Source organism: Prunus mume, linkage group LG5 (assembly GCF_029339155.1).
Source record: "Prunus mume cultivar Tortuosa linkage group LG5, ASM2933915v1, whole genome shotgun sequence".
NCBI lineage: Eukaryota > Viridiplantae > Streptophyta > Magnoliopsida > Rosales > Rosaceae > Prunus > Prunus mume.
Window position 1 is genome coordinate 22,951,333 of NC_142702.1, and position 24,197 is coordinate 22,975,529.

The following is a 24,197-nucleotide window of genomic DNA, read 5'->3' on the forward strand; positions in this document are numbered from 1 at the left end:
TTTGAAAGAAAATTGTTTTTAATTCGCTTCGAACTCTCTCACATAATATGAGGCCGGCTTATAACATTCGAAGATACCTCACATATCCATGATCCATTATTGCTAGTTTGGTTTGAATTTGCGGCGCTTATCACAAGATTAGTTAATTAATCAACTCCTATGACATCTTCCTGGTTGCAAATTAAGGTGCATAAATGCATGCATGAAACTGCAGGTTTAAGGAAACTAAAACTTGTATTAATTTTAAGCATATACATACATTAATTTTAACCATAACCATTATTGCTAGTTTGGTTTGAACCATACCTTGGCATACAAGATACAGGGACAGGGCAAGATTACATGACCAACAAAGTAAAAGGGTATACGCTTTTTTTTACCAAACCATTCCATTAACCAACCCCTGCACGAACCTTTTTTTTTTTAATCCCTACTTCTATTAAACTTCACTGAGCTGCACTGGGCTAACCTACTGCGCCTCGGGCGCACTTTAGCAACCAAAGGCTTGGCCATCTCACACGACAGCCTTAGCACCTCAGACAAGTCCACGGCATTCTCATCCAACGGTAGCCATTCATACTCGTGTAAAAGCGAAGCTACCCAGTACGTGACAGTTGTCAACCCCAGAGCCTTCCCCGGGCAAGTCCGCCTACCCGAACCGAACGGCGCGAGCCTCAGATCCGACCCGAAAACCGAAAACTCCAGCTCCCCATCACGGGCCACGAATCTGTCGGGCTTGAACTCTAGTGGGTCCACCCAGACCTCCGGGTCCCTCGAGATGGCCCACATGTTTACCATGGCTGTGGTCCCTAAAGGCACATGATACCCATCAATTGTTGTATCAGTGATGGCGAGGCGGGCCCAGGATAAAAGTGGGCCAGGAGGGTGCAGCCTCAGGACCTCTTTCACCACAGCCGTCAGATACACCAACTCAGAGATATCAGACTCGTTGACGGCTCGCGACCTGCCCACCACTTTGTCAAGCTCGTCGTGGACCATCGATTGAACATCAGGATGAAGAACCATCCTCGCCATGATCCACTCGATCAGAACCGCCACGGTGTCCGTCCCTCTAAATATCATTTCCTGCGCATATAAAACGACAGCGTTTTGATTACTAACAAGAAGATTTTTATTAAAAATCTGAGTAACAGCAAGAGACTGATTTAAATGCTTACCCAGAGGACGGCAATCATATCGGAGTCGGACAATTTATCGGGTCCGTGGAGCGAAAGCAAGACGTCAACAAAGTCAGGGGCCTTTTCAGATTTTCCGGCTTCGACGTCGGTTCGGTGTTCAGAAATTATTCGGGAGACGAACCGGTTCACTCTGGGGACGAGATTGGAGCATCTGAACCGGATTTTTTGGCCATCAAAATCAGCCAACCAAGGAAGATGATCGGACCAATTTAACATACCCAACAAATCGTACCCTTCATCGACCAACCCTTTGAGCTCTTCGACCTCATTGTTCATGGAGGCCCCAAATTCAAGCTCGTATTTTCGCCCAAAAACAGAGCACATCATGTTGTTCAGCGAAGCCCTCTTGACCACTTCACGAATGGCCAGTTTCTCCTTGTGGGTCCCAAACATTGCCACCATTTGAGAAGCTAGCTCGCGCCGCTGGACCTCGGAGTTCTTGATTTGCTTGGGGGAGAAGAGATGGGCGGCGGAAATTCGACGCAGGGTGCGCCAGTAGACGCCGTACGGAGCGAACCCGATGGCCCGGTTGAACATCAGGCTGTAGGCGGACTCTTTGACGGGGCGGTCGGCGAAGACGGAGCTGTTGAGAATCTCACGTGCCACGTCGGGGTGGCACGTGACGACGACTCTGGTTTGGCCGAGGGAGAAGGCCATGAGGCGTTTGGCGTTGCAGGAGCGGGCCATGGCGGCGATTTTGCGGTGGGCCAGGGAGGTCATGAGGGCCATGCTGCCGATGAGAGGCAGGCCTCTGGGGCCGGGAATTATGGGCTTGGTTTTTGAAGATTTTAGCAGCAATGGAATGATGTTTTTGAAGTTGCGACCCCAAGCTGGGCCACCAGGGTGAGACCAGTAGATGAAGGTCATGGCAAGGCATGTTAGAGCTACGAGCAGAAGCGTGCATGCAATGCTTTCTGCAGAGAAGGCTCGGAATGATTTGGAGGCTAGGGCAAAAACCCAGAGGTTTTCAATGTCTGTTTTCATGGCGGACAGTGGAGAGAGAGAGAGAGAGAGAGAGTGGGTCTCGGTTTGGAAATTAGAGTGAGAGAGAGAGGTGGGTTTTGAGTTTGAACCAAAAATAAGCTGAAGAATGGGGCAATATATAGGGGAAGATATGAGATACGGTGCATAGATTTTTGGTAGCTTGCTCAATAAAACAAACCCAAACAAAAACAATATAAAAAAGAAAAAGAAAAATACAAAAGAAATTGGGCAAATTGTAAAAGAAAACCGTTATACTCAAGACTCTCAATAGTTGGAGGCGTATAACTGAAACAACTTTGTATTTTTCATTTTCTTTTAACCTTTTATTTTTTATTTTTTATTTTTTTTAATAGATGCGCCGCCAGATGTGCACGAAGTGTGGATTGGAGGTGGGGGCGGGGGTATGATTGTCATTTTAGTTCTGCATTGTCGAATACGATTGGCAGAATTTGCAAATTGGAAGTGGGTCTTCAGAGTAAATTTAACTATATGCTAAATTGAAAATAAATAAAAAATGTTTAAAAATGTACAGGAATCTTAGAGTGATTGGGTTGGGAAGAGATGTATATAGACACAGATGTGTCCGAATGTTCGAAGTAGTTATGTGCTAAAGTCGACCCTAAACACTGTTTTAAAACCCATTTCACCATAAATTAGTTAACATAGCATTATCCTCTCACAATATAACTTTGATTTATTTGAAAATTTATCCATAATGGTGTTTTAAACGACCAATTTGATATTATAAGAACTTCCATGTTTTCATCATGCACTCATTCTCTTGCTTTTGTCCCTTCAATTTCCTCGGGTAGTACAAGTACAAACATGAGAATGAAAAACTACGTAACAGAACTTATATATGGTACTATATGCAATACAATAGCAATAAAGTGAAGTTATTGAACTGTACCATTGCAAGCAAAATTGTTGTTCAACTGGTGGTAGCAAATGTCTAGATATTCCTCGTTTTGAGACTCGATCTAATTTTAACTAGTTATCAATTTTTTTACTAATTACGATTATATTTTACCACTTAAAATGTTTTAAAGTGTGTTTTAATTCAAATCAATTGTATAGATTTAGAAAATTGAAATAAAAAAAGCAAATAAATAGAGCGTGATAAGAACTAGACATGACATGCGCAGCAGCGCAGGTGAGGCAGACATTTTGGCCGGGAGGCCTCGACAAGGGAAGCATGGCAGCCGTTATTTTCAGGTTGCACGGTCGGACACGTGGCGGCGTTTGGCGGGACGTTGTTCGGCGAGGGCGTTTGGATGCACATGAAGGCCCATGCATGCACAGGAGGGAAAATCTTTGGTACGACGGGCTCATGCAGCGAAACTCGTGGGATCTGATCCGATGCACCGTCTTTAGGCGTGTATGCAAAAAGAGAATGGCCCGATGATATCTCAGAGGTTCCTCGAGTTATGGTTCTCAGCTGTTTTTATTGACACGTGGCGGTTGCATGCGATATCCATGAATCACCTTGACCACGACAGCTCCTACCCACGTTCCAAAGCTCCCCTGCGTATTTTGGAACTTGGAAATCGATACGCACAACAAAAAAAGCCATAATATTAATATTGTTTGTTTGATATGTATATATAAACAAAACAAAAATAAAAAGAGAAGAAAATTGCATCTTCAAATGTTTATATACGATTTTAAAAAAACATGAAAGGGCAAGATAACCTTTGAGACATTAACGTCAAAAATGTAGACTCTGATGACTTGAACTGATCTTTCTATTCTACAGTACGAATATGTGTATTACGTACGATGTACGAACGATGAAAAATGAACAAAAGAACTAGACCGTATTTTGAGTGAAATGCGTCACTCGATGAGTTATTATGATCTAGAAAGTGTGGTATTTTTGTATGTTTGTATTGAATACGAGTTGATATATATTTGAAACGGAGTTAAAGTAAATTCATGCAATCATTAGAGGCATTTTTACATTTTAGTTTCGTAATTTTAATTTTGGCAATTTTAGATTTGTACGCAGGAGAATTTTTCATACTTCAAGACTTGTGTGAAAATGTGTCAAACCTAAGCGATATTTTAAATTCACTAAGAACCCGAAAATCTACATTTACGCACTAAATTTTAACGGAGTCAACATTAGGGTACAAAAAATTGACAAACTTAAACTATAGGATTAAAGTGGAAAATTGTACAAATTATAAGGACCAACAATGTGATTTGGTCTCGAAAATTATAAATTATAAGCAAGCATTCAGTCAAAAGAAAGACTTGCGAGGGACGCAGACCCTGACTAGATTCAAGTCAATACACAATAGGTAGCGTATTTTCCTTTTATCGGTATTTTTTATTTTATTTTGTTCTGGTTAACTGGTACATGGCGGCTTCAATTAGTTTACTGTAAATTTGCCCATGGTTTGGTGATGATAAGATGGACTCACCATGAATCCATGACCATCGTTACAATTTAAATATTTGCACGTGTTGCGCTAAAGTAAAGCCATGGACTCACTCACCCACTAAGCTAAGCTAGGCTATAAATTTTTTTTTTCTTTTAAAAAATTTAAATTAAAAAAAAAGAAAGAAAGAAAAGATTTCATAACTTTTATAATAACATTCAAATATTGGCTGGATAATTTTTATTTTAATCTCCATACTTAATCAATGTGCTTAGGTAAAGCTTATCGGGGAGTTGGTTGATCTCTGTCAAACACTACCACAATTCTTGGGACTTAAGCTAGAAGAAAACAAGCAAAAAAACCTTAAAAATTGCAAAAGAATATTTTAATTTCGAAAAGGGGAGGATATGTAATCTAAGCGTGACCCTAATTAGGGTTTGAATATTACAAAGTGTGAAGACTATAACAGCAAATCAAATATGCGTATACGCATCTTGTAGGTCACCGGCAAACTTCAAGGAAATTTCCCATGTTGGAAAATTGCACCATGGCATTCAAACCTCACTATATATATATATATAACCGGAAGCTGACGTGGCATGCAAAGACCAGAGACGAAATTGCAGTGAAAGAAAGTAGAAAATGAGCTGAAGAATACAATATTAGTGGCATTACTATTTGTAGAACAAACCAGCTCATAATTAATATTTTCTTAATGCACCGGTCAGGATATGCCGATGATTACTATGTAATCAACATATCCCATGCAACTTGCAACTTGTACATATTTTTATGTTTCGAAAACGAGAGACGGACACGAAATTAATTGAACGCCATATGCAAGAAGAGAAAGGAATTGGTCGTGGTCTAATCAAGCGGAGATTGCTAAGTGATTAAGAATTTGTACACAAGGTTTTATATTCGAAGCAAATGCAAATCCATGGCATTTCGATGAAACCTATGCATTTATCTTAGGTCGTCACGAGAATATGGTTAAGGATTGAGCATGTTGTGCACATATGTTAGTGTTTTGCATTAACTTGTGTATCAGTAAATCCAAAGCCAGTTAGCTGAGTCCAACTTTGTTGGAAGTCTTCTCTTCATTTAACCTTTGTGCACGAACCTACATGGAAGTTTGAGCACATGGTGTTTATACTTTGGTTGGATGAGTTTCACAAGTCGTACCATAATCGCTTCATTTGTACTATGTATTACTTGGTATGTAAAAATATATGTTGTCAGGTGTTCCGTTATTTTCAGTCAAATATAATTCATTCGCATCAAGGGTGGTTGAGGCTTAGACATTCCAACTTTGCTTTTGAAAATCTTAAAGTTGTTGACAAATGAAAATTACTTTACATTCCTTAAAAACAAATCATTAAAGTGAAGAAAAAAACCTCAGTTTAAAGATTTGGATGATTTGATTACCCTAATCTTTGAAAGCAAGGTCAAATGAACAAACAAGTAAGTTAGTGGGCTAGCTGCGATGGTGAGGACCTAACCCACTTGGTTTTAAACAACTCCCAAGATGATTGGATTCGATGCTGTAATCTAACTGGGTGAAGTTCCATTTTGACTGGCTTGGGTGGGGTGGGGGAGGTCTCAAGATTCTTGACTTTTATATTTTCTTTATTTTTTTTTTCCTTTTCAAAAACTTGAATCTTTGAATAATGGAAAATATGTTCAACTTCGGTCCGTGGTCCTTCAAGGAGCCCTTCTTTTCTCGTGGGGTTCTTGAGGCATAAATTGATGATATATGACTCTTGCAAACTCCACTTTCTTTTGACTGCAAAAAGTCGAACAGAGGTAACTGAGAAGTTGAGTTGGGTCCTACATGTAGATTTGCTTCTTCTCATCAAATATCACTTGAAAATATTCCAAGTCACTGACTCACTGTGCTCTCACTGTGCTTGCTTGTGTTGCCTATCTTCATCGATCTATCTATCCTCTTTTGAATTTGTCTACAACCAAATGTCAATTATACTTCCCATGAACGAACCATATTTATGTTTTTTAGGCCATAAATTTGAACTTCAACATGCATGCCAAAGTTTTTTGCACGATGGATCAATGAGAATTGCCTATTCTGCACAAATTCATTTGTTTGGTGTCCCCCTAAAGTTGATAACGAGCGATATGTAAACAACAATGGGATTGGAAATGTTCGAATGTTATATATTTAATCAATGAAACATACTAATTAACACAATTTCTGAGGATTAAAATGATCAATACAGATAGCTTAGCCCAGCAGACAACACAGAGAAATATTTATGGAGGATGCTTACTTTAATGGAGGACCAACTTTATGAAATTCTAAGGCATAACCAAATCAGATAAACAACAAAGCATAATCTTGACCTCATATTCTCGATTTCCTTTGTCCAGATTAGATTCGTGATGTGCAAATACTTGTTTATAATTTCAAGCACCTCATAGGCTTACACAACTTGCGCATACTCAATATTATTCACAAACTTTATTTTCCTAAACCCAATAGTAGTCCTTCTCTCCACTGTTTCCTTTTCCAATTTTTTTACTTCTTCAAGTCTGGTTGGTGCCACACAACCCAAAAGTACCGTCTCAAAGATCTAACACCAAACTGCATGCATATGCCACCCACGTACGCATACTTACAACAAAAAAATATATGGCATATCAACTTTAATCGAGACATTGCATGAATCAACAGGAACGATTTGAGGGTTTTGTATTTTTATATATATCATGATCATCATAGATGATGATTACAGGAGTTGTGTTTGGCTGCATTGGAATCATATCTTGGCTTGGATTATCAAAACTAATCATGAAGGGGATATTATGCTTTTTTTTTGCTTTTTTTACTAAGATACTCAGATCAACATTGTCGAACAAGTGTAATGATGCTTATTGTTTAACAACTAAACCCAAACATTTGTATTTACTTTCTTCTCCTCTTCCTCTCCTTTTGAGGTTACTATGAAATGAAATCCCATTTTCAGCCCCCACCCCCCAAAAAAGGAGAAAATACCCAAAGATTTTTCTGATCATGAATCTTAGTTGAAGTGGAGGCCAACCATGCAATGAAAGGTGAATTATAGGTTCAACAGTTTTGTCTTGTGTGGTGATTGTAAATCATTGTTTCACAGAGCGCCAATTACGAGGCTTACACTAAATCAGAGTTGTTAGTCTTTTATGCATGTCGATAACAGATTAGTCGTTTATGCATGTCAATGACAGAAACTGTCATTTCTTTTTTTATATAAAGATTAATGATTTCATTCCTAAACAATATTTTTTGTTGTTTATATATGATGCTTGATGACACAAATAATTAGGTGTAATATCTGGTGCTTAAAAATACCAATCTCTGGTTGTGGAGGTAGGGGTGGACTAGAAGAAGGCGTAAAGAGTAAAGACCACGCCTAGTGGAATCTTGATTTGTATATTGAAGATAGGTTTTAAGATTTCTATCTATTCTTAGACTATGGCCTGAACAAATAAAGAAAGAAAATCCAGTCTTCCATTTGTAGAGTTCATACGAATATGATACGACGATTCACCAACCTTCTTGGCATCTTGCTGTTGTTTAAAAAACACCCACTGGCAGTATAATCCAATGAAATTTCCCCACACAAAATATACAAATTTCTAGCTTGTAGATATTTTGTATCACTATCAAAATGAACCAAGACGACCCTCCTTGGAAACATATTCATTACAAACATAAGTGATTTTTTAAAAATTTATCACAAAGACGTCTAAATTTAGTGGTACTTCACTTCCCAACATTGTAAGATGTTCGAATCATCCTTATTATTATATTTTTATAAAATAAATAAAATAGAAGAGACCTCTGAGATCCAGTTTTTAGTCTTAAATTAGCACTAAAATAGTTTGTGACCAAGGTGGTGCGCTGGTCTATTTTACTATTCACAGAATACCTTCACGCCGTCCACAATGAAAAAGTGTACAACAATTGGATTATAATTAAACAAATTTAAACCTTTATTAGCTGGAAATTAGCTAGAAAGAGCTGAGTTGACTACGAAGTCAAATCCAAATAAAAACAAACAAGGTCAATATCGAATGTCATTTGTGCTTAACTTTGGTTATGGAAGTTTGTTAGCACGTTCAAGTCTAGGAGGTAGGTAAAAGCCTTTTGCTAAAAGGGCAGTCACATCTTCTACTTACACTACCCCATTAATATCATACAAAGTGAAAGCGAAATGTACTAATCTGCAATTTGGCAAGTGATTGGCACTTCTTTAATCATAAATCAAAATTGTCTGGTGAGAGCATATCCTTTGCCAGTTTCAACTTGTCAACCCTTGACCTTATATTTAGTAAATCATCCCCAAAACACCTTTCATAATGGATTATATATATTTTTTAATCAAGAGGAGTTCAGCATATACCTTCAAAGATGCTGTAATGTTAGAAGATTGAACCAGTTATTTCTTGATTTTTTTTTTTTGCTTAAGAAACAGAGAGGAAAAGCCTGAAAAGAAAGTTGATACATTGTTTTTGTTTTTCTTAGTCAATTGTTGAGAGGGACAAAAACCAAAGGCCCATTTTAAAATAATGCTCTTCTTTCTGTTCTCTTCATGCTAATGGGCTTTTCATTGTCTTCCTGGTTTTGCTGTTGGCCCTTTGGAATATTTTCGAATGTCACTATTGCCAGATGGTTTCTTGCACTAAGAAGATAAGGACATTCACACATACAGAAGCAATCAAGTGCTATAGAAAAGAGATATCAAGAGCAAATTAATGTTTTACAGCTGAAGGTGTACATAATGGTTAGTGAGACATCAAGATTAACAGTAAAACAGACTGTTAAGTTTTGAAATGAAAAAAAAAATCTTGTCCTACCTACTATCTTTCTGGCTATTGTATAGAATTTGGGTTGGCAGAATGCTGAGCCAGTTGAGAGACCCTTAGGATCAGCCCATCAATGTCGACTGGGAGAAGCAGTTTTCGCCATAGACACCCGGTGGAGATTACTTCTGGTGGTTGAACAATCGTAGTCATCTCATTGTTTCTATGCAACATTCCAAATACTGTCACAGAGCTGCCTTCTTGTACATACCTGCCAAAACTCATGCAAATCTGCAGTACATAAGCTCTTAAGAAGCTCAGGGCTAAGAAAAAAATAAATTTAACATTCTAATGTATAATTAGGTTACCCTTCCTCCAGACGTAGTAGACGGGATTCAGTCGAGAGATTTCTCTCACTTAACCATTTCCTCAAGTGAGGGGAGAGGAGTCTACATCTTTTAGTGTTGACAAGTTTGCTCTCAACGACCAGTGGAATAACTTTACAACAAGAACCAGCTTTGACAGTAGCTCTAAGACCAGACTTCTGATCGGTTAAGTAAAAGTCTGTGGAGAATCTCTGTCAGGTGGAAGGCCGAAGCAGAAGAAAAAAAATTATAATTCCAAACAGACAATATTATATATCTACAGAAAGAAAAAAGTAGTAAGATGCATTTGGCTAGTTTATTTGAGATATCTAAACGCATAATATACATGAAAAGTTTGATAGTAAAATGTGTATTATTGATACTACTTAGAAATTAAATATTGAAACTGATAAGAAGTCTGAAGTCAATTATAAGCCACACGCTTCTATCTTTCAACTTTTTCTACCATCCTCATATTTTTTTTTTTCCAATTATCAGACTATTGCAGGTACCAGGTGATGCTAAAAAAAACAGGAAAAGCAAATCCAAGCTAACAAAAGGAGCAGAGCCTGAGGCCTTCAAACCTCAGAATGTTTTAGAGCACAAACAAAATATTTAAGCATGTCCATATAAAAGAACCACAAGACAGGACAAATGAAAATCAGACAAAGCTACTAGATAGATGATAGGTAGCTCTACTCGAGAACAATGAGCAACTATGAGCTAAGATCTTTAGCCACAGGGGCTATGAGAAGAGCTAAATGCACAGCGAAAAGAAGTAATTTGGATAAAGTTGTACATGCTACAAGGGCAAAAGGAAGTCCAGAGTTGAAGTTCAAGATAATCAGAAGGATGTGGCAGAAACAAAACCATCAACAAAGAAAAAAATTGGATCATCATTTTGAGTACAAAGAAAGCATTCTAATCCTACTAAAGTTAATTAAATGCACAAAATGGACTCAAAGTACGAATAAATATGGAAACATAACATTATCTATCTCATGAATGCAACCAACATATTTCATCTAGTTAGAAAGACAAGAAACAGTCTTTTCACTGATCTACACGGCTACTGAAGAACATTTGTTTGAAAGGCTACAGAAGAACATAATACCTCACAATATGCTAAATGCCACTGGAAGCATGATCTATTGACATTCACTGGCTGTAGAGTTAATCCCCTATATTCATATAAAAGAGTAGACACATAGATACATCCGGTAGCCTTTTCATATGAAGATTCCAGGGAGAGACTCTCACATGAAGCAATCTGAAAACATCAGAATAATAAATTAGGATCAGCCCCCCAACATGTTTATGGAAATTATAACCTACCAACAGAATAAATCACATATTGACTGATGGATGAGAAACTGGAGGAAATAAGCAAGAAATAAGAAAGGTTAACCATAATGCAGTAGTCTACAAGTTTAGAGACCACCGTGTATCACATGCACTATCAGCTTGTTAAAACGTTGCGGAATTAGTTCAATTGTATTATTAATGTCATTCAAGATTTCACACAACATTCTCAATTAGTTCACATGTAGAAACTAAAAGATGAAATTGCGCCATCCGTTATCAGCATATAATTGCACGAAGTTTGAATAGCTTTTTAATTGCTTGCCAAGCCTTGAATTTAGTTCAATGAGACCAAACACGCTTTCTGATTTCCACCGCTATAAAGTATTCTGAAGTAAGTTAATGAGCTTCATTTGAATTTTAGAACAATAACTGCTATTGATATTCTCTTTGTTTACCAATGCCAGAAACCCAACACAGGGCTTATTTTTTAAATTTCACATAATCTACCGTATATGCATTGATATTAAACCAATTGAAGAAAATAGTACATCATAGCACTGAAACAGAAATACTCAAGCTATCATTTTTCAGTGCCCTGCTTAGTTGCACAAAGAATCAGATGACAGAAAAAAGGTAAAAACAACAAGGCTCCCAAAATTTCCTTCGTTTTCCTCCAATTTCTCAGCAACCAAACATAAATAGGCCAAACTACATCTACATAACACTCCAATAACACATTCCCACACGAAAACAAATCACTTCCAAATACCCAAAAACAAAAATAAACAAATCAAAACAAACCTAGAACAGAAAAATAGCTAAAAGAGCTAGAAAAACAGTACCCCAGTGATCTTAACAAGCTGCCCGTGCTGAGCGAGACGAAGGTCAGACTCAGGAAGAGAGTTGAGGAACAAAAAGAATGCAGCTTTCTTCGCCCAGTGACGCTTGTTCCAGACAACGAAAGCAAAAACAAGAGCAGAGAGCACGAGGAAGGAGATGAAGAAGAGGGCATTGCGGACCACAATGAGGATGAAGATGGAGACCGAGAGGCCCAAAAAGAAGATGGGTACAAGAATGTAGAGGACCAGAGAAGGTATGGGCTGGAAGGCGCTGCTTTGGTGGTCTATCAGAGCTGCATTTGAGAGGTCGTTCATTACGACTATGGGCTGCTATGGCGTGTGCTCTTTCGCTAAAGCACCCACCTTTACTGATCCAGTAGCAGCAACAGCAGCACGGAGCGTGATGGGGAAGGAGGGAGTGTAGCCAAGTGCCCGAGCGTTGAAACGCAATGCCGTTTGGACACTTCGCACGCGTACGGTGCAGTTTTAGATCGAAGAGCCTATTGGCCAGTCCTGTGTTGACCTAAATGACTTTCACATGAAACGACGCCGCCTGGTACGTGTACGGATGTCGTGTTTCTAACAAGCCAAAAACGGGTAATACGAATTAGGGGCTTCTATAACTCAACTGTTTAAGAGCATTCACACTTCGCACTCGAGATTTCGAGTATTCCAACTTAAATTGCTTTCATCTATCGGGAAAATTTTGAGATCAATTTTGGGTTTCGCTTTGTTTCAATCTAGTCTTTAATTATGTCATTATGGTATGAGAAAAAAGTAGTATAAAGTATCATGATTTATGCAATTCTTGATTGTGTTGCACTTTGGATACTTTGCTGCCACCCCTCAATAAGTTAAATTATATTTTAATGTATTTATTTATTTGATTTTGGCTTTAACAGTTAATCAGCATTAGAAGTTGATGTTTGCTCGAGGGCAGTGTAAAACTTGTGTGTGTGTAAATGGGCAAATTGGCAACAGAAATAGAACAAATTCACATATGTTAGAGGCTACATCAAAGTGTTCAGGGTTCAATGTTGAGCAGCTAGCATATATACCAACACCTACAAAACTCTAATTGAGATTTGAATGCATAAATATGTGCGTGTGTGTGCGGCTTTGGGGCCTATACATGGGCACACATTGCTCATTCAAATCGTTGAAAGCCTTGCCTTTGCCGCTGTGGCTCTACCTCTCCCACATGATCCCCCTAATTTTTTTAGTCCCAGTCCTCGTTCAGATGCATTTGTAGGGTTTCTCAAAATCTAATGTGATTGGTGATGAATTGACACGCATGCCTTCTCTCTCTCTCGCTCTCTTGACTCCAATTATGATGAACACATTAATTTTTCTGTTTTTCAAGACCAGAAATCCCACCACTGATAATCACTGCTAATTGACTCGTCAAAGAAACCATCAGAATTCAATCTGCCCCAGTCCTCAGTTGATGTCAAGGACCCATCTGCAGATTCAACCAAGCTCACAAGGTTTGGTTCTTCTTCAAGCCCAAAATACTCTGCCTTTATGCTGCTGTCATCATCTGACAAAACCCCACGCCCTCCTTGCTCTGATTTTTCAAGTGACAGATGATTAAGCTTTACCTGATCAGATTCAGACCTAGGTGCATCTCCATTGTCTGATTCACCACAGCTCTGCCTCTCCTCCTCTGGCCTTTCCCTCATCAGATCATTCAGCTTCTGCAACTGTGACAAAAACACAAGACATATCTAATCAGATATATTGGTTCTGTTAATTAATACTAATATTGTATTTAACCCTATTAACAAAACAGAATGAACAATCAATTGGTTAATTAATTACCTGAATAACCAAGGCCTGCTTTTCTTTCTTCAAAGCTTCAAACTTTGATGCCAAGTTGTTGTAATTGGCTCTGAGTATGCTGTAGTCTCTTTCAAGCTGCTTGGACTTCCACCTAGCTCTCTTGTTCTGAAACCAAATTGCAACCTGTCTTGGCTGCAAACCCAGCTCCTTGGCCAATTGCATCTTCTTCCTTGGCTCAAGCCTTGACTCAGACTCAAATAAAGACTCCAATGACCTAATCTGTTCATCACTGAATCTCTTCTTGTTTTTGCTGTTCTTCCTCTTCACACTGCCAGCAGCTTCAAGTGAGCTCATGCAGCTAAAACCCTCATGATCATCTTCTGCTGTGGGGCTAGAATATTCAATTTGGTCTAACATCATCTTTGATGGCATCTTCAAAGATTAATCAGCAGAAGTACTAATTGGGTCTTCAAATTTGGTGATGGTGGTTCGGGTAGGGAATGTTTTGGGAGTGTGTGCCTTCTTCTTGATATGCATGAATGGATTTGGCTCAAAAGCTAGCTTATGTGTGTTTATGTCATGGTTTTTGGTCTTTGTACTTCTGATTGCTTCTTTATATCCAAAATCTATGGGCCTCTGATAGCGTATAGTGATTTTTCTCAGTGCATTAATAATTAAATAATTTTACCCTTTTTTTCCTTCTTCTTTTAACTTATTCATAATCCATATATTATTTGTGAATTAGGCTCTAGCTAGCTTAGGGTTATAGCCGAGCTGACTTGTTTATTTATTATCTTCATCTTGTGTGGTTTAATGCAGCACATTTTTGGTGATTTGTATATTCTTTTAAGATGTAATTTTAAAATGCCTACGTCTTTGTCATTGTGTATACCATCGTACATCTTGCTTCTCCTAATTAGCTATGTAGACTGTCGGCAATATGAACGAGTATCACGTTCTAATTCATTGAACCATCCGTCCTTGTTGATTTACATAAATTCTTCCATGTTTGGTTTTGGTGTCTTATACTCCTAGCCGCCTAGGAGTAATCGATAGCTTATATATACATGGAGATATACCAATACTATGAGGTGCGGGACGCAACAGTGAATTCATGTGTTTTTCTTCTTCTTCGGGTAAGATGAAGTCCGTACACCACCTTATCTAGTTATTTTTTACTTTGTATTTTGTCTCGGTTTCTTTTAGGTATTTTATCAAACATCTTGCCCATGTAACAGTCAATTTAATTTATAAAAGAGCATTTGGCAATTTAATTGTAACAATAAAATTGGTTTGGTGTAATTTGTATAATCTCACCTCACCCATGTATTAGTGGCTAGACACAAGTTTTTATAACATCAGCTACTCAATTACTAAAGAGTAGGGACACCAACATTTTCATACATAACTTCAACAAGTACGCTCAAATCTCTAAGGAAGAAGAAAAGAAAAAAAAAACACGAAAAATATAGTGGTAGTAATGCCTACTTTAATTGGGCATTTTAACATGTTATTACATTGTTAAACTATCAATAAGACCATATTTAATTATGCACTTAATTAACGATTTTGTTTACCATCAAACCATATAAAATATCAAGCCATCTTATAAAAAAAATACCGTAATCACGTTTATCACGCCAAGTTTGTGGGATCAAAAATTTAATGAGCAATAGCCAATAGGTCTCCATCATTAAAACCAAGTTCCTACTTAATGATTCAATCAAACCCTAATTGCACCAAGGCTTCGGCTCAAGCAAGAGCAAAGCCATTAACAAATTCGACTCAAGCCATGAAAATGTTTTGATGAAGTCACTTTCGGAACGTGTCCAATTTTGATTCTCCTTCCCATACGATCAATTTGCAGACCCCATCTTAACATTAAAAAAATCGCAGAGGATATTGTTTTAAACCAATAAACTTAGTTGCATCTCGACAGGTACCTGTCACCTGTCTTCCGTCATCCAATCATCTCTCGCCACCTGCTCCCGGTCAAAACTTTGGTATCCCATTTTCTCTGGAGTTTTGGTGATGGCTCGTTGACGTGGCAGAGATCTGACGGTTGTATGCCGAAAGCTCGATTTATAAAATCGACACGTGCCCTTGTCTTTGTACTGATTTCAAGCCAACTTAGAGTCGTGTATGTGGGGACAACTATTTCAGGTTGTCTGTCGTGCAGTCTGGCTTGCCACGTGGTCATTTTGCCCTTCCTCCTAATAACTCTTCCGAGACCACAATATAATGTTGGTCCTTTTTAATTAGCAAAAGAAATCTTGGTTCCTTTTTTAACAAGATTATTAAGATTTCTTAAGAGGGAATACTATGAAAACAATTTCTTAGCAATGTTCTAGCATTTTATGTGATGATGTCCGTGCTTGTAATCAGATTTGAATGTAATTGACAGTTTAACAACATAACATATTGACGTTTGTTTTTTTATGTCAAATAATTCAATTGTACATGGTGTAGACTTTGTAATTCACACTGATGATGACAAAATTGCATAAGTTGGAGGAATTCATTAAAATACTGTGTGGGCCTTGCCTTGATGTAGGGTAAAGGGAATGTCCCCACGTTTCTTCCATGGTATTGTTTATCTTTAGAGTTATTATTATTTTTAATATTGAAAATATTTTGTTGACTATATTTTCCCTTATTCAACTGTGTTTAGGCAACAATTGTAGGACGGAGATTGGATGCTGAAGTACAATATTGTCATAGCTAGGCAGGAGGATCTTACTCGTTATCATATCAAAGGAAAGAAAAGTATGAACACTTTACTTTGTCCAGAGACATAGACTCATCACCATGAAGTCGTGAAATTAAATATAGTACAAATTAATCGGAAAGAAAAAGAGAGATGGTAAGTGATGAAGATAGTGTGTGAAAATGACACACGTTGTTGTTTTATTTGTACTAGGCACATACTCATGGTCGTCCTTATTGCTTGCTTAGCATTAGAATGTGAGCATTTTACTTAAAAATCGACTGATAACGAATGGCGACGATTAACTTTTATTTCTCATGTGTAAAATATAATACTCTCGTATTGAGAGTATGTTGTGATATTAATTATAATAGAATGTGAATGTCTATCTCAAATTAATTAATAATGAAAGGAAAGATTCATGATCATCGTTTAAACCAATAATGCAATGCTTGTATTTTCTGATGCGGATTAATGCTCTCAACATGTAGCATTCTTTCCCAAAGGAATACGAGCAGAGGAGTCCGAGACATTTAGCTGGTCCTTATGTTATACGAAAGGACAATGGTGTGAAGAAGCTAGCACTTTTTCTTCATGCCACATTAGCAAAATAATGATTCAGTACTTGCAAAGCAACGTGGCGTCACAAGAGCGCAACACGGTGCACCTTGTTGGATCAAGCAGGTCTATTTTATTTTGGCATGTTGGCATCAAGAGGTTGGAGCATGAAGGGATTGAATTGCAGTCACAGTCACTGTGTCTGTCGCATATGGGAACCAAGGTTGGTGAAACAGTACTGTGAATGCATGTCAAATTCCAAAGAAGGTGGATGGAGTTGGTTAATTTCTGGAAGCCATGAAATTAAATGGACCTAGAAATGAGTGGTTCTGTTTGATGACAATTTGTAGCCAACAGAAAGACGAATATATATATATAAGTAAGGGGCAAAGTTGCTATTGAGGCAATTTAACGAGAATCATCATTTAGAAGCAACTCATAAAGTAGCACTAGTACAGATGCATGATGGGGTGACTAAAGGAAACAAAGCATTGTTGTGCAAATGAAAAAGGGTTGAAAGAAAATATAATGATTTCTGAATCTACAACATTGAAAATAATTACAAGGGTAGCTGCCATCCAGATATATATAATACAGCAGGGTCTGTCTTCCTCCATTCGCATAATCTGCCACTGGTCGCTAAATTGATGTGTCTCCTGCAGAAAGTAGCGACCATCCGTCCAAAGCCGAGCTTCATTCTTCCTTATAAGTGCCAAACCTGAACAAGATTCCGGACACAACTCAGTGTGACAATATGCTTCAAAATTCACTTCACAGATTTCTAATAGTGATTGTCTGTACCCAGAACATGGAAGTTCTTCCCGAGTCAATGTTGGAAAGCCCCAAAATGAACTACTGGGCCTGAAGACCTGAAGATGATAGTTGGGCATGAAGACTCGACTCGACAATACTTGTATGAACCACCAAGCCCATAAACTTTTATACAAAATGGAACCAAGCCCAAATACATCCTTGCATTTCATGCACTGAGAAGGTTTTCCACCATCAAATTAAATTATGGTAAATGTAATTTTGGACATGAATTTTTCATTGACTCTCTTCAACATCAATACCAGGCTACCAGCTACTCTCTGCAGTCACCATCATGGTCCACACAGTGATAGGTCTGTGGCCATTAATTCAAAGGAATTCAAAATCTTGATTTACTCTTTTTTTTTGTTTTTGTTTTTTTTTTTGCATGCCAAAGGAATTCTAAGATGAAGAGCATGCAGTCAGTTTGTTGTTTGATCTCTACTCTTTAGCAATTGATTAATTAATATGTATATATATATATATGTTAGTGATTAGTACAAAGTACGATTATATATATATACATATATATATATATTATATATAATTTTTTTCTCGATCCAGCCACCAAATTGACTTAAGTGCCAAAAAGCCTTCTCAAAAGCTCTCTCAACCTTTTCCTCCTTTTCAACCACTCCTACTCCCCCCCCCTACCTTTTCTCTTTCACACAGTCACACTGAGTCGCACAGAGCCACACAGAGTTACAGTGTGCCACAGACACAGCACGTGACAAGCATATGGCTTATCTATGGAGGAAAGTGAACATAGTAAACCCAGCTCCAGGTGGGTTGTGTGATCACCTGTCCTTTTTACATATACATATACATATATATGTACATTTCCAAGTTTTTATATTATAATCGAAATTAACAATATGGTGAGGGGGAATATTAGTATTAGTATAGGGTTTAGGGTTTTATATAGAATTTTGAAATGGAAATGGACAACCTGGCTTGAGATAGGGGGATTTGACATTTACGTGTTGTTTCTTTCTTGCTGAGCCTTTTCTTATCTCTCTCTCTCTCTCAGTCACAGCTGCTTCTTAATTTACACAACTTTCAAGGCTTGTAAGAGCGTTGAAATCTGGAGCCAGTATCGTCCTCTCCGTTTGTCACTCTGATATGGATATGTATGTACAACAAATACACAACCACATTCAACATTGAAACAAAGAAAGAGAAGAGAGAGAGAGAGAGAGAGAGAGAGAGAGAGAGAGAGAGGACATAAAAGAGGCTTAGGGTTTAGGGTTGAGCTTAATTTGGTGGTGAAGTTGTGCATACTAGGCATGGCAGCACATCTTCCGGGCACCCTCTTTTAGATAAAACAAGGAGATGATCAGGATTCCAATTCTCGATTTTACTAATTAACTATATAACAATAATAATGTAATTGATTAACAAAGCTGAAAGCAATGTCCTGTACTTGTGTGTTTTAACTTTGAATTATTTTGCAAGGATAATAAAACTGAAATTTGGGCATAGACCTATGACCTAATCTAATACACTAATGGGGTAGGTAGGGTTTCCATTGACTTACATTAAAAGCCTCCTTATATTATATGCAATTGTTTCTCTAGCTATAGGTTTATGATTGAAAGTAATTGTCCACCTAAAATTATGAGAAAAAGCCATAATACATGGCTTGAAGATGAACACGTGTGTTTAATTCAAAACTTTTACCCCAACAAGGCTGCATTTTACTGTTGAAAACTCATCTTGTGAGTCAAGTAGTTGTCCCCCAATTACATATTATTAATGCAATTATTACAACACAAAGCTCTTCAACTATTTGTGACATGAAAATTTACTTGTTTTTATTACAAGTCCAACTTCTGCAAACCCAAGTTTTTGTTTTCTTTTCCCATAGCTAGCAGCAATGTCAAATGTGCCACAGTGTATGGTCTATTGGCTGCAAACACGCAGTACTTTTTGGCAGCCTCAAGTAAGACAGAAGAAAAGGTTCATAAATTAACCTAGCTACCCATCATTCCATCTCATCAATACAATATATATATATATATATATATATATATACAATGCTTCTGATTTACCACCCCCTCAAAACCCTAGGTAAATATATACTCGTTTGACAACCCTCTTCTCAATTCCTCTTGAATGTTTGAATGGTTTTGATTGTGACAGTAGAAAGGTAAAAAAATGTAAGCTAGATAGATAAACGGGATCGTTCGCAAGGGAAAGGGGAATGGGAAAGGGAAGGGAAGGGAATGGACCCAGAAAAGTCGCCGAGGAATTTGGGGTTGGAAAGGTAAAAGGCTAAAAATGCCCGAAAGGCAAAGTGAAAATGAGAGAAGGGGACGCCTCTGCCCCATCTGTCGGTCATCGCCTCGAATTCCTCGCCCTGAGCCTGAGCTCTAAAGTGACACGCCAGCCGAGGGCCCCTCTTATTTCTTTATTTTTCACTTCATCAAAATAAAAGATTTAATGGATTTCACATAAAAGTGACAAAAGTATTAAATGGGGTTTCCATTATCGGGCAGCTCAATCACCCAACCACTCCTCTGACTCCCTTCATAGCCCCTCTCTTTGTTTTGATTCCCTTTTTCCTGTATATATATAAATAAATAAATAATTTTATTATTATTTTGGTGTACTTTTTTATCATTGTACAATGATAGGATCCTACGGTCCAAGATGGGTCTTTGATCTCTAGGGTACACACAGAATTCTTATAAGTCTAAGTAGACTATTCACTATTATTATGTTCGATGACACAATCAAAGCATCATGCTCAAAATCAAATGGTGTGAGAGAGTTTTTAACTTTTTGGGGTACTAATTCTTATGGTCAATGGTTGTACGAGGTGTTTACATCGATCAACGGTCATCTGCCAAATCGGACGGTCCATATACATAGTATCAGTTTCATCCATCTAATCTAACCCTAATGATATACTATATATATATATATATATGTTTTCTTTTTCATGTAATTAAATATTTGTGACTGTGCGTGACTCTGGCTAGACACAGTAAACAGAGAGAGAGAGAGAGAGAGAGAGAGAGAGAGGGTGCATGGGGTCGTGGTCATTTCTGGAAGTGAGAGAGAACACAGCTGGTAGGGTCGAGTCTGCACCAATGTTTTTGTCTTCTTATATCGCCTTTATGACTCTTGCTATTATAAATTTATAAGTTTATAACTCTCTCACCCCTCAACCCCATACCATAGTTACCATACACCCCCCCATGATCATTATTCGTTCACATTCATCATTCTCATCCCCCTCTCTCTCTCTCTCTCTCTCTCTCTCTCTAACCCCCCTTGAAGATAGGCGAGACTCTTGGGGGACAGAGAGATAAAAGAGATCAGAGAAAGCACACATAGTCCACATATATATAGAGACACACATGATCGTCAAAATCATGGATTTTGAAGAAGAGGATAGATAGATATGTGAAGCTTTAGCTTTTGAGGGGAATGTTGTCTGGCTCGAGGACACTTTTCCTTGATCTGTATTTCTTATAGATCAACCTGTATATTTATATCTAGGTATACATATATATGGCTTTTGGTGAATTAGTGTCGTCGGACCAGGCTTCATTCCCCCCAATTTATGGCTTCCATTGACCTGTTGTTTTTCCACGGCAGAGGGCTTAATTCTTCACAGTCTTAGAGGTTTGCCTTCTGTTTTATTTTTATGTTTTAGATGATTTGCTATTTTGGGTTCTTTTTTTGTTTTGTTTTGTTTCTGGGGTTATTTATTGGCAGTTTAAAATGATGGGTTTTTGTTTTTAGATCAATTAAGGTTGTTAGTTTTGTGCAGATTGGTGTAATGATGGAGTATTTGACTATTTTTGCCCCTTTTTCAGTTTCATAGACTGCATAAAAAGGTTCATCATTGCTCTCCCTTTTCATTTATTTGTTTCGTTGTTCATGATCATAAAATTATGATGATGTTGTTTTGTCAGTCTAAGGCTCTAAGCGCTTTTTCCGCTTCATCATTATCCAGATTTACCTCATGATGCCTTCCAGTATCTGATCTGTCTGTTTCTGCCATTTTTCAGATCTGGCTTTTTTGGCTTTCTATTTAAACTTTGGTAAACATTCTCTCTTCTTTCTCACGTTCTAACTCTCTCTCTCTCTCTCTCTCTCTCTCTCTCTCTCTCTTAGGGTTTCGTAGGTCTAGATTTAGGCTATTATCTAAATGAATCTTTTAGAAAATAGCATAAGCCTTTGCTTAGGAGAACAAGCAAGGAAGTGACACCCTTTCTGACATTGTTTAAAATGCCTATTTTCATTTGTCAACAGTTTTCTATTGCTCTCAGTCAGTAATCCTTTTCTCAGAGTGTTGATTAATAATAATGTTTAAAGATGCATATATATGTATATATGATTGCTGTATTTCATTATTTTGCAGATCAGTTAATTATATTCCTGTTACTTTTGTTTATATGCCATGATGCTTCAGAGTTACCTTTCTTTTGGTCTTGATGATAATGTCCTTGCTGACATCCCTTTATAACTTGAACTTTGCTTCTTTCAAAATGTGATGAGCATATGACATGTACATTGCAGCCCAAAGGACAACTATAACTTTGGGAAAGCGTGTGTGTCTGGTTGTCCAAAAGGAAGCCTGGTCACTTGCCTTTCCTTTGGTATCTTCTCAGTGGATATACCTATTGAAACCCTAATCTTGTTCATCTTTGATTTGCTGTGAAAGGCTTTGTGATTCTCAAAGCTTTTAGTCACTCACATTGTCTTTTCCCCTCCTGACTTTTTGTCCCTTCATTATGGTTTTATTTGACTGACTGTACGCTAGCTAGCTCAGAGTCAAGGGCCTTAGAACACAGCCATTGCTGAAAACTAAAGGTATTGAAAATGCATATGCTAGACAAGAACAAGGAGCACTGTGGAGGTAATCTAGATGCCCCAAACAAGTTACAAACTACTAATTTGATCAAGTTCTTCTTAGAACTTTCTTAAGCTTAAGAGTTTAAGAATTCCCTTTGTACAATCCCAGAGTTCAATTTCTTCTTGAAGTCCATGTAATCTAGTGTTTTGATGTCTCTCCCTTATTTATTTATTTATTTTTTGTTACATTGGAGTTCGGACTGGGTGCCATCATGCCACCACCACTATAGTGGGAACCCATTGGCGTTATCTCCCTTCTTTACAAACTATACATGTATTCTGCAAGGCTACTGATTAATCCCAGAGTTCAATTTCTTCTCAATTATTCTAGTGTTTTTTGTTATCTACATTCTTTAATTTCCTTCTTAGTTTTGATAACAAGGTTTTCGAACAAGTGTTGTCTTGGCCTCTAAGAACTTACAGTAATTAACATTCCTTATTCTAATTAATGTAAGCTCTCTTTCTGTCTCTCTCAAGCCCACACACACACACACACACATTTAGATCAGCACATTCATCTTCAGATATTGCTTGATATTATATACATACAAGTGGTCTTCTTGTCTCTTTCTAGTTTTTTCACACTATTATTTTCCATGTCACATAACCCTGATTGCAAGAAAAGTCAATGTACGAAAAGCAGCTGGTTTGGAATCAAGGAAGAAATCTCATTTGCTAGCAATCAAACTCTTCCCCCTTGCGCTTTGATTTTTTCACTAATGTGGTAATTAAATCTAATTTCCTTGTTTAAATTGGAAGATGTGGGCACTCATGTTTTTTGTTTTCACCTCGTGCTTTTGTCCTCCTCTTCTTTAACCCCTCTTTAATTCATTGTTGTTAATATACAAAAGTTCCTTTTGGGAAATTGAATCTTTTTGACCTTTGCAAACATAAAAGTAAAAACTTTATTGCTTTGTTTGTGCCCATAATTTTCCACACACACAGAAAGAGAAAGAGGAAGAGAGAGAAAGAGAAAGAGATAGAGATAGAGAGAAGAAAGATAGCTTTGGTCATGAATGGTGAACTCCAAGAAAAGCTTTTTGTGCATGGCCACAACTTTCAATGAATAATTGGTGTGATTGTTCCCACTTGACAAAGACTCTATTAATTAATTTAATTTAAACCTTTTGAGGAGGACTTTGGATAATTGTTCTTGTAGCTAGCTAGCTATAGCTGTTAGATAGATGCATGGGAAATTTGAGCTACTTGGTCCTAGCAGATGGAAAGTTGTGGACCTCCTTTCCTTATAGCTCCATACTTAGGCACTGTACAATGGTTTGAAGCCTATAGTAGACTACTGTAGGATCCAAGGCAACTTAATTTGGTTCCACTTTGAACTTATTCCCTCATTAATTGGCAGGATTGACTAATAAGAATTGTGCTTTGTGCTTGCAGCTGCTGAGATTTCATTAATTTGTTTCATTAATTCTTGTTGAGTTTTCATCTGTTGATTTCCCTTCATCTATCTAGGCTCTTTTTTTTTTGTTAAGCCACTCAACTTTATATTGAAGTGAGATCAAAATCAAGTAGTACAAATTAAAGGGAGCAGAAATGCTTGTCACTGCAGACTCACAGGGTAGTAGTGCTTCAGTAGG

At 37.6% G+C, this 24,197-nt stretch overlaps 3 protein-coding genes across 3 annotated transcripts; all 3 read right to left on the minus strand.

Annotated features, from left to right (window-relative positions):
* Positions 1-215: 215 nt before the first annotated feature.
* Positions 216-2,273, minus strand: LOC103332160 (cytochrome P450 78A9). Its single transcript, XM_008234862.3, has 2 exons — positions 1,179-2,273; positions 216-1,086 (listed from the first exon to the last, which is right to left on the minus strand). Exons 1-2 carry the CDS (start codon positions 2,181-2,183, stop codon positions 424-426), a joined length of 1,668 nt encoding a protein of 555 aa, XP_008233084.2. The 5' UTR covers positions 2,184-2,273; the 3' UTR covers positions 216-423.
* Positions 2,274-9,287: 7,014 nt separating this feature from the next.
* Positions 9,288-12,696, minus strand: LOC103332158 (protein SHOU4-like). Its single transcript, XM_008234860.3, has 4 exons — positions 11,880-12,696; positions 10,847-11,002; positions 9,736-9,944; positions 9,288-9,638 (listed from the first exon to the last, which is right to left on the minus strand). Exons 1-4 carry the CDS (start codon positions 12,189-12,191, stop codon positions 9,437-9,439), a joined length of 879 nt encoding a protein of 292 aa, XP_008233082.2. The 5' UTR covers positions 12,192-12,696; the 3' UTR covers positions 9,288-9,436.
* A 151-nt stretch (positions 12,697-12,847) lies between these two features.
* Positions 12,848-14,268, minus strand: LOC103332157 (homeobox-leucine zipper protein ATHB-12-like). Its single transcript, XM_008234859.2, has 2 exons — positions 13,698-14,268; positions 12,848-13,579 (listed from the first exon to the last, which is right to left on the minus strand). Exons 1-2 carry the CDS (start codon positions 14,088-14,090, stop codon positions 13,235-13,237), a joined length of 738 nt encoding a protein of 245 aa, XP_008233081.2. The 5' UTR covers positions 14,091-14,268; the 3' UTR covers positions 12,848-13,234.
* Positions 14,269-24,197: the final 9,929 nt, after the last annotated feature.

Excerpts from the sequence above, each read along its gene's own strand:
- LOC103332160 (XM_008234862.3), bottom strand. The coding sequence starts at position 2,183 with ATGAAAACAGACATTGAAAACCTCTGGGTTTTTGCCCTAGCCTCCAAA. Across the intron at positions 1,087-1,178 it reads ATATGATTGCCGTCCTCTGG|GAAATGATATTTAGAGGGAC; the intron begins GTAAGCATTTAA and ends TTATATGCGCAG.
- LOC103332158 (XM_008234860.3), bottom strand. The coding sequence starts at position 12,191 with ATGAACGACCTCTCAAATGCAGCTCTGATAGACCACCAAAGCAGCGCC. Across the intron at positions 9,945-10,846 it reads GGCATTTAGCATATTGTGAG|AGATTCTCCACAGACTTTTA; the intron begins GTATTATGTTCT and ends TCCACCTGACAG. Across the intron at positions 9,639-9,735 it reads CTACTACGTCTGGAGGAAGG|GTATGTACAAGAAGGCAGCT; the intron begins GTAACCTAATTA and ends GAGTTTTGGCAG.
- LOC103332157 (XM_008234859.2), bottom strand. The coding sequence starts at position 14,090 with ATGCCATCAAAGATGATGTTAGACCAAATTGAATATTCTAGCCCCACA. Across the intron at positions 13,580-13,697 it reads AGCAGGCCTTGGTTATTCAG|TTGCAGAAGCTGAATGATCT; the intron begins GTAATTAATTAA and ends TTTTTGTCACAG.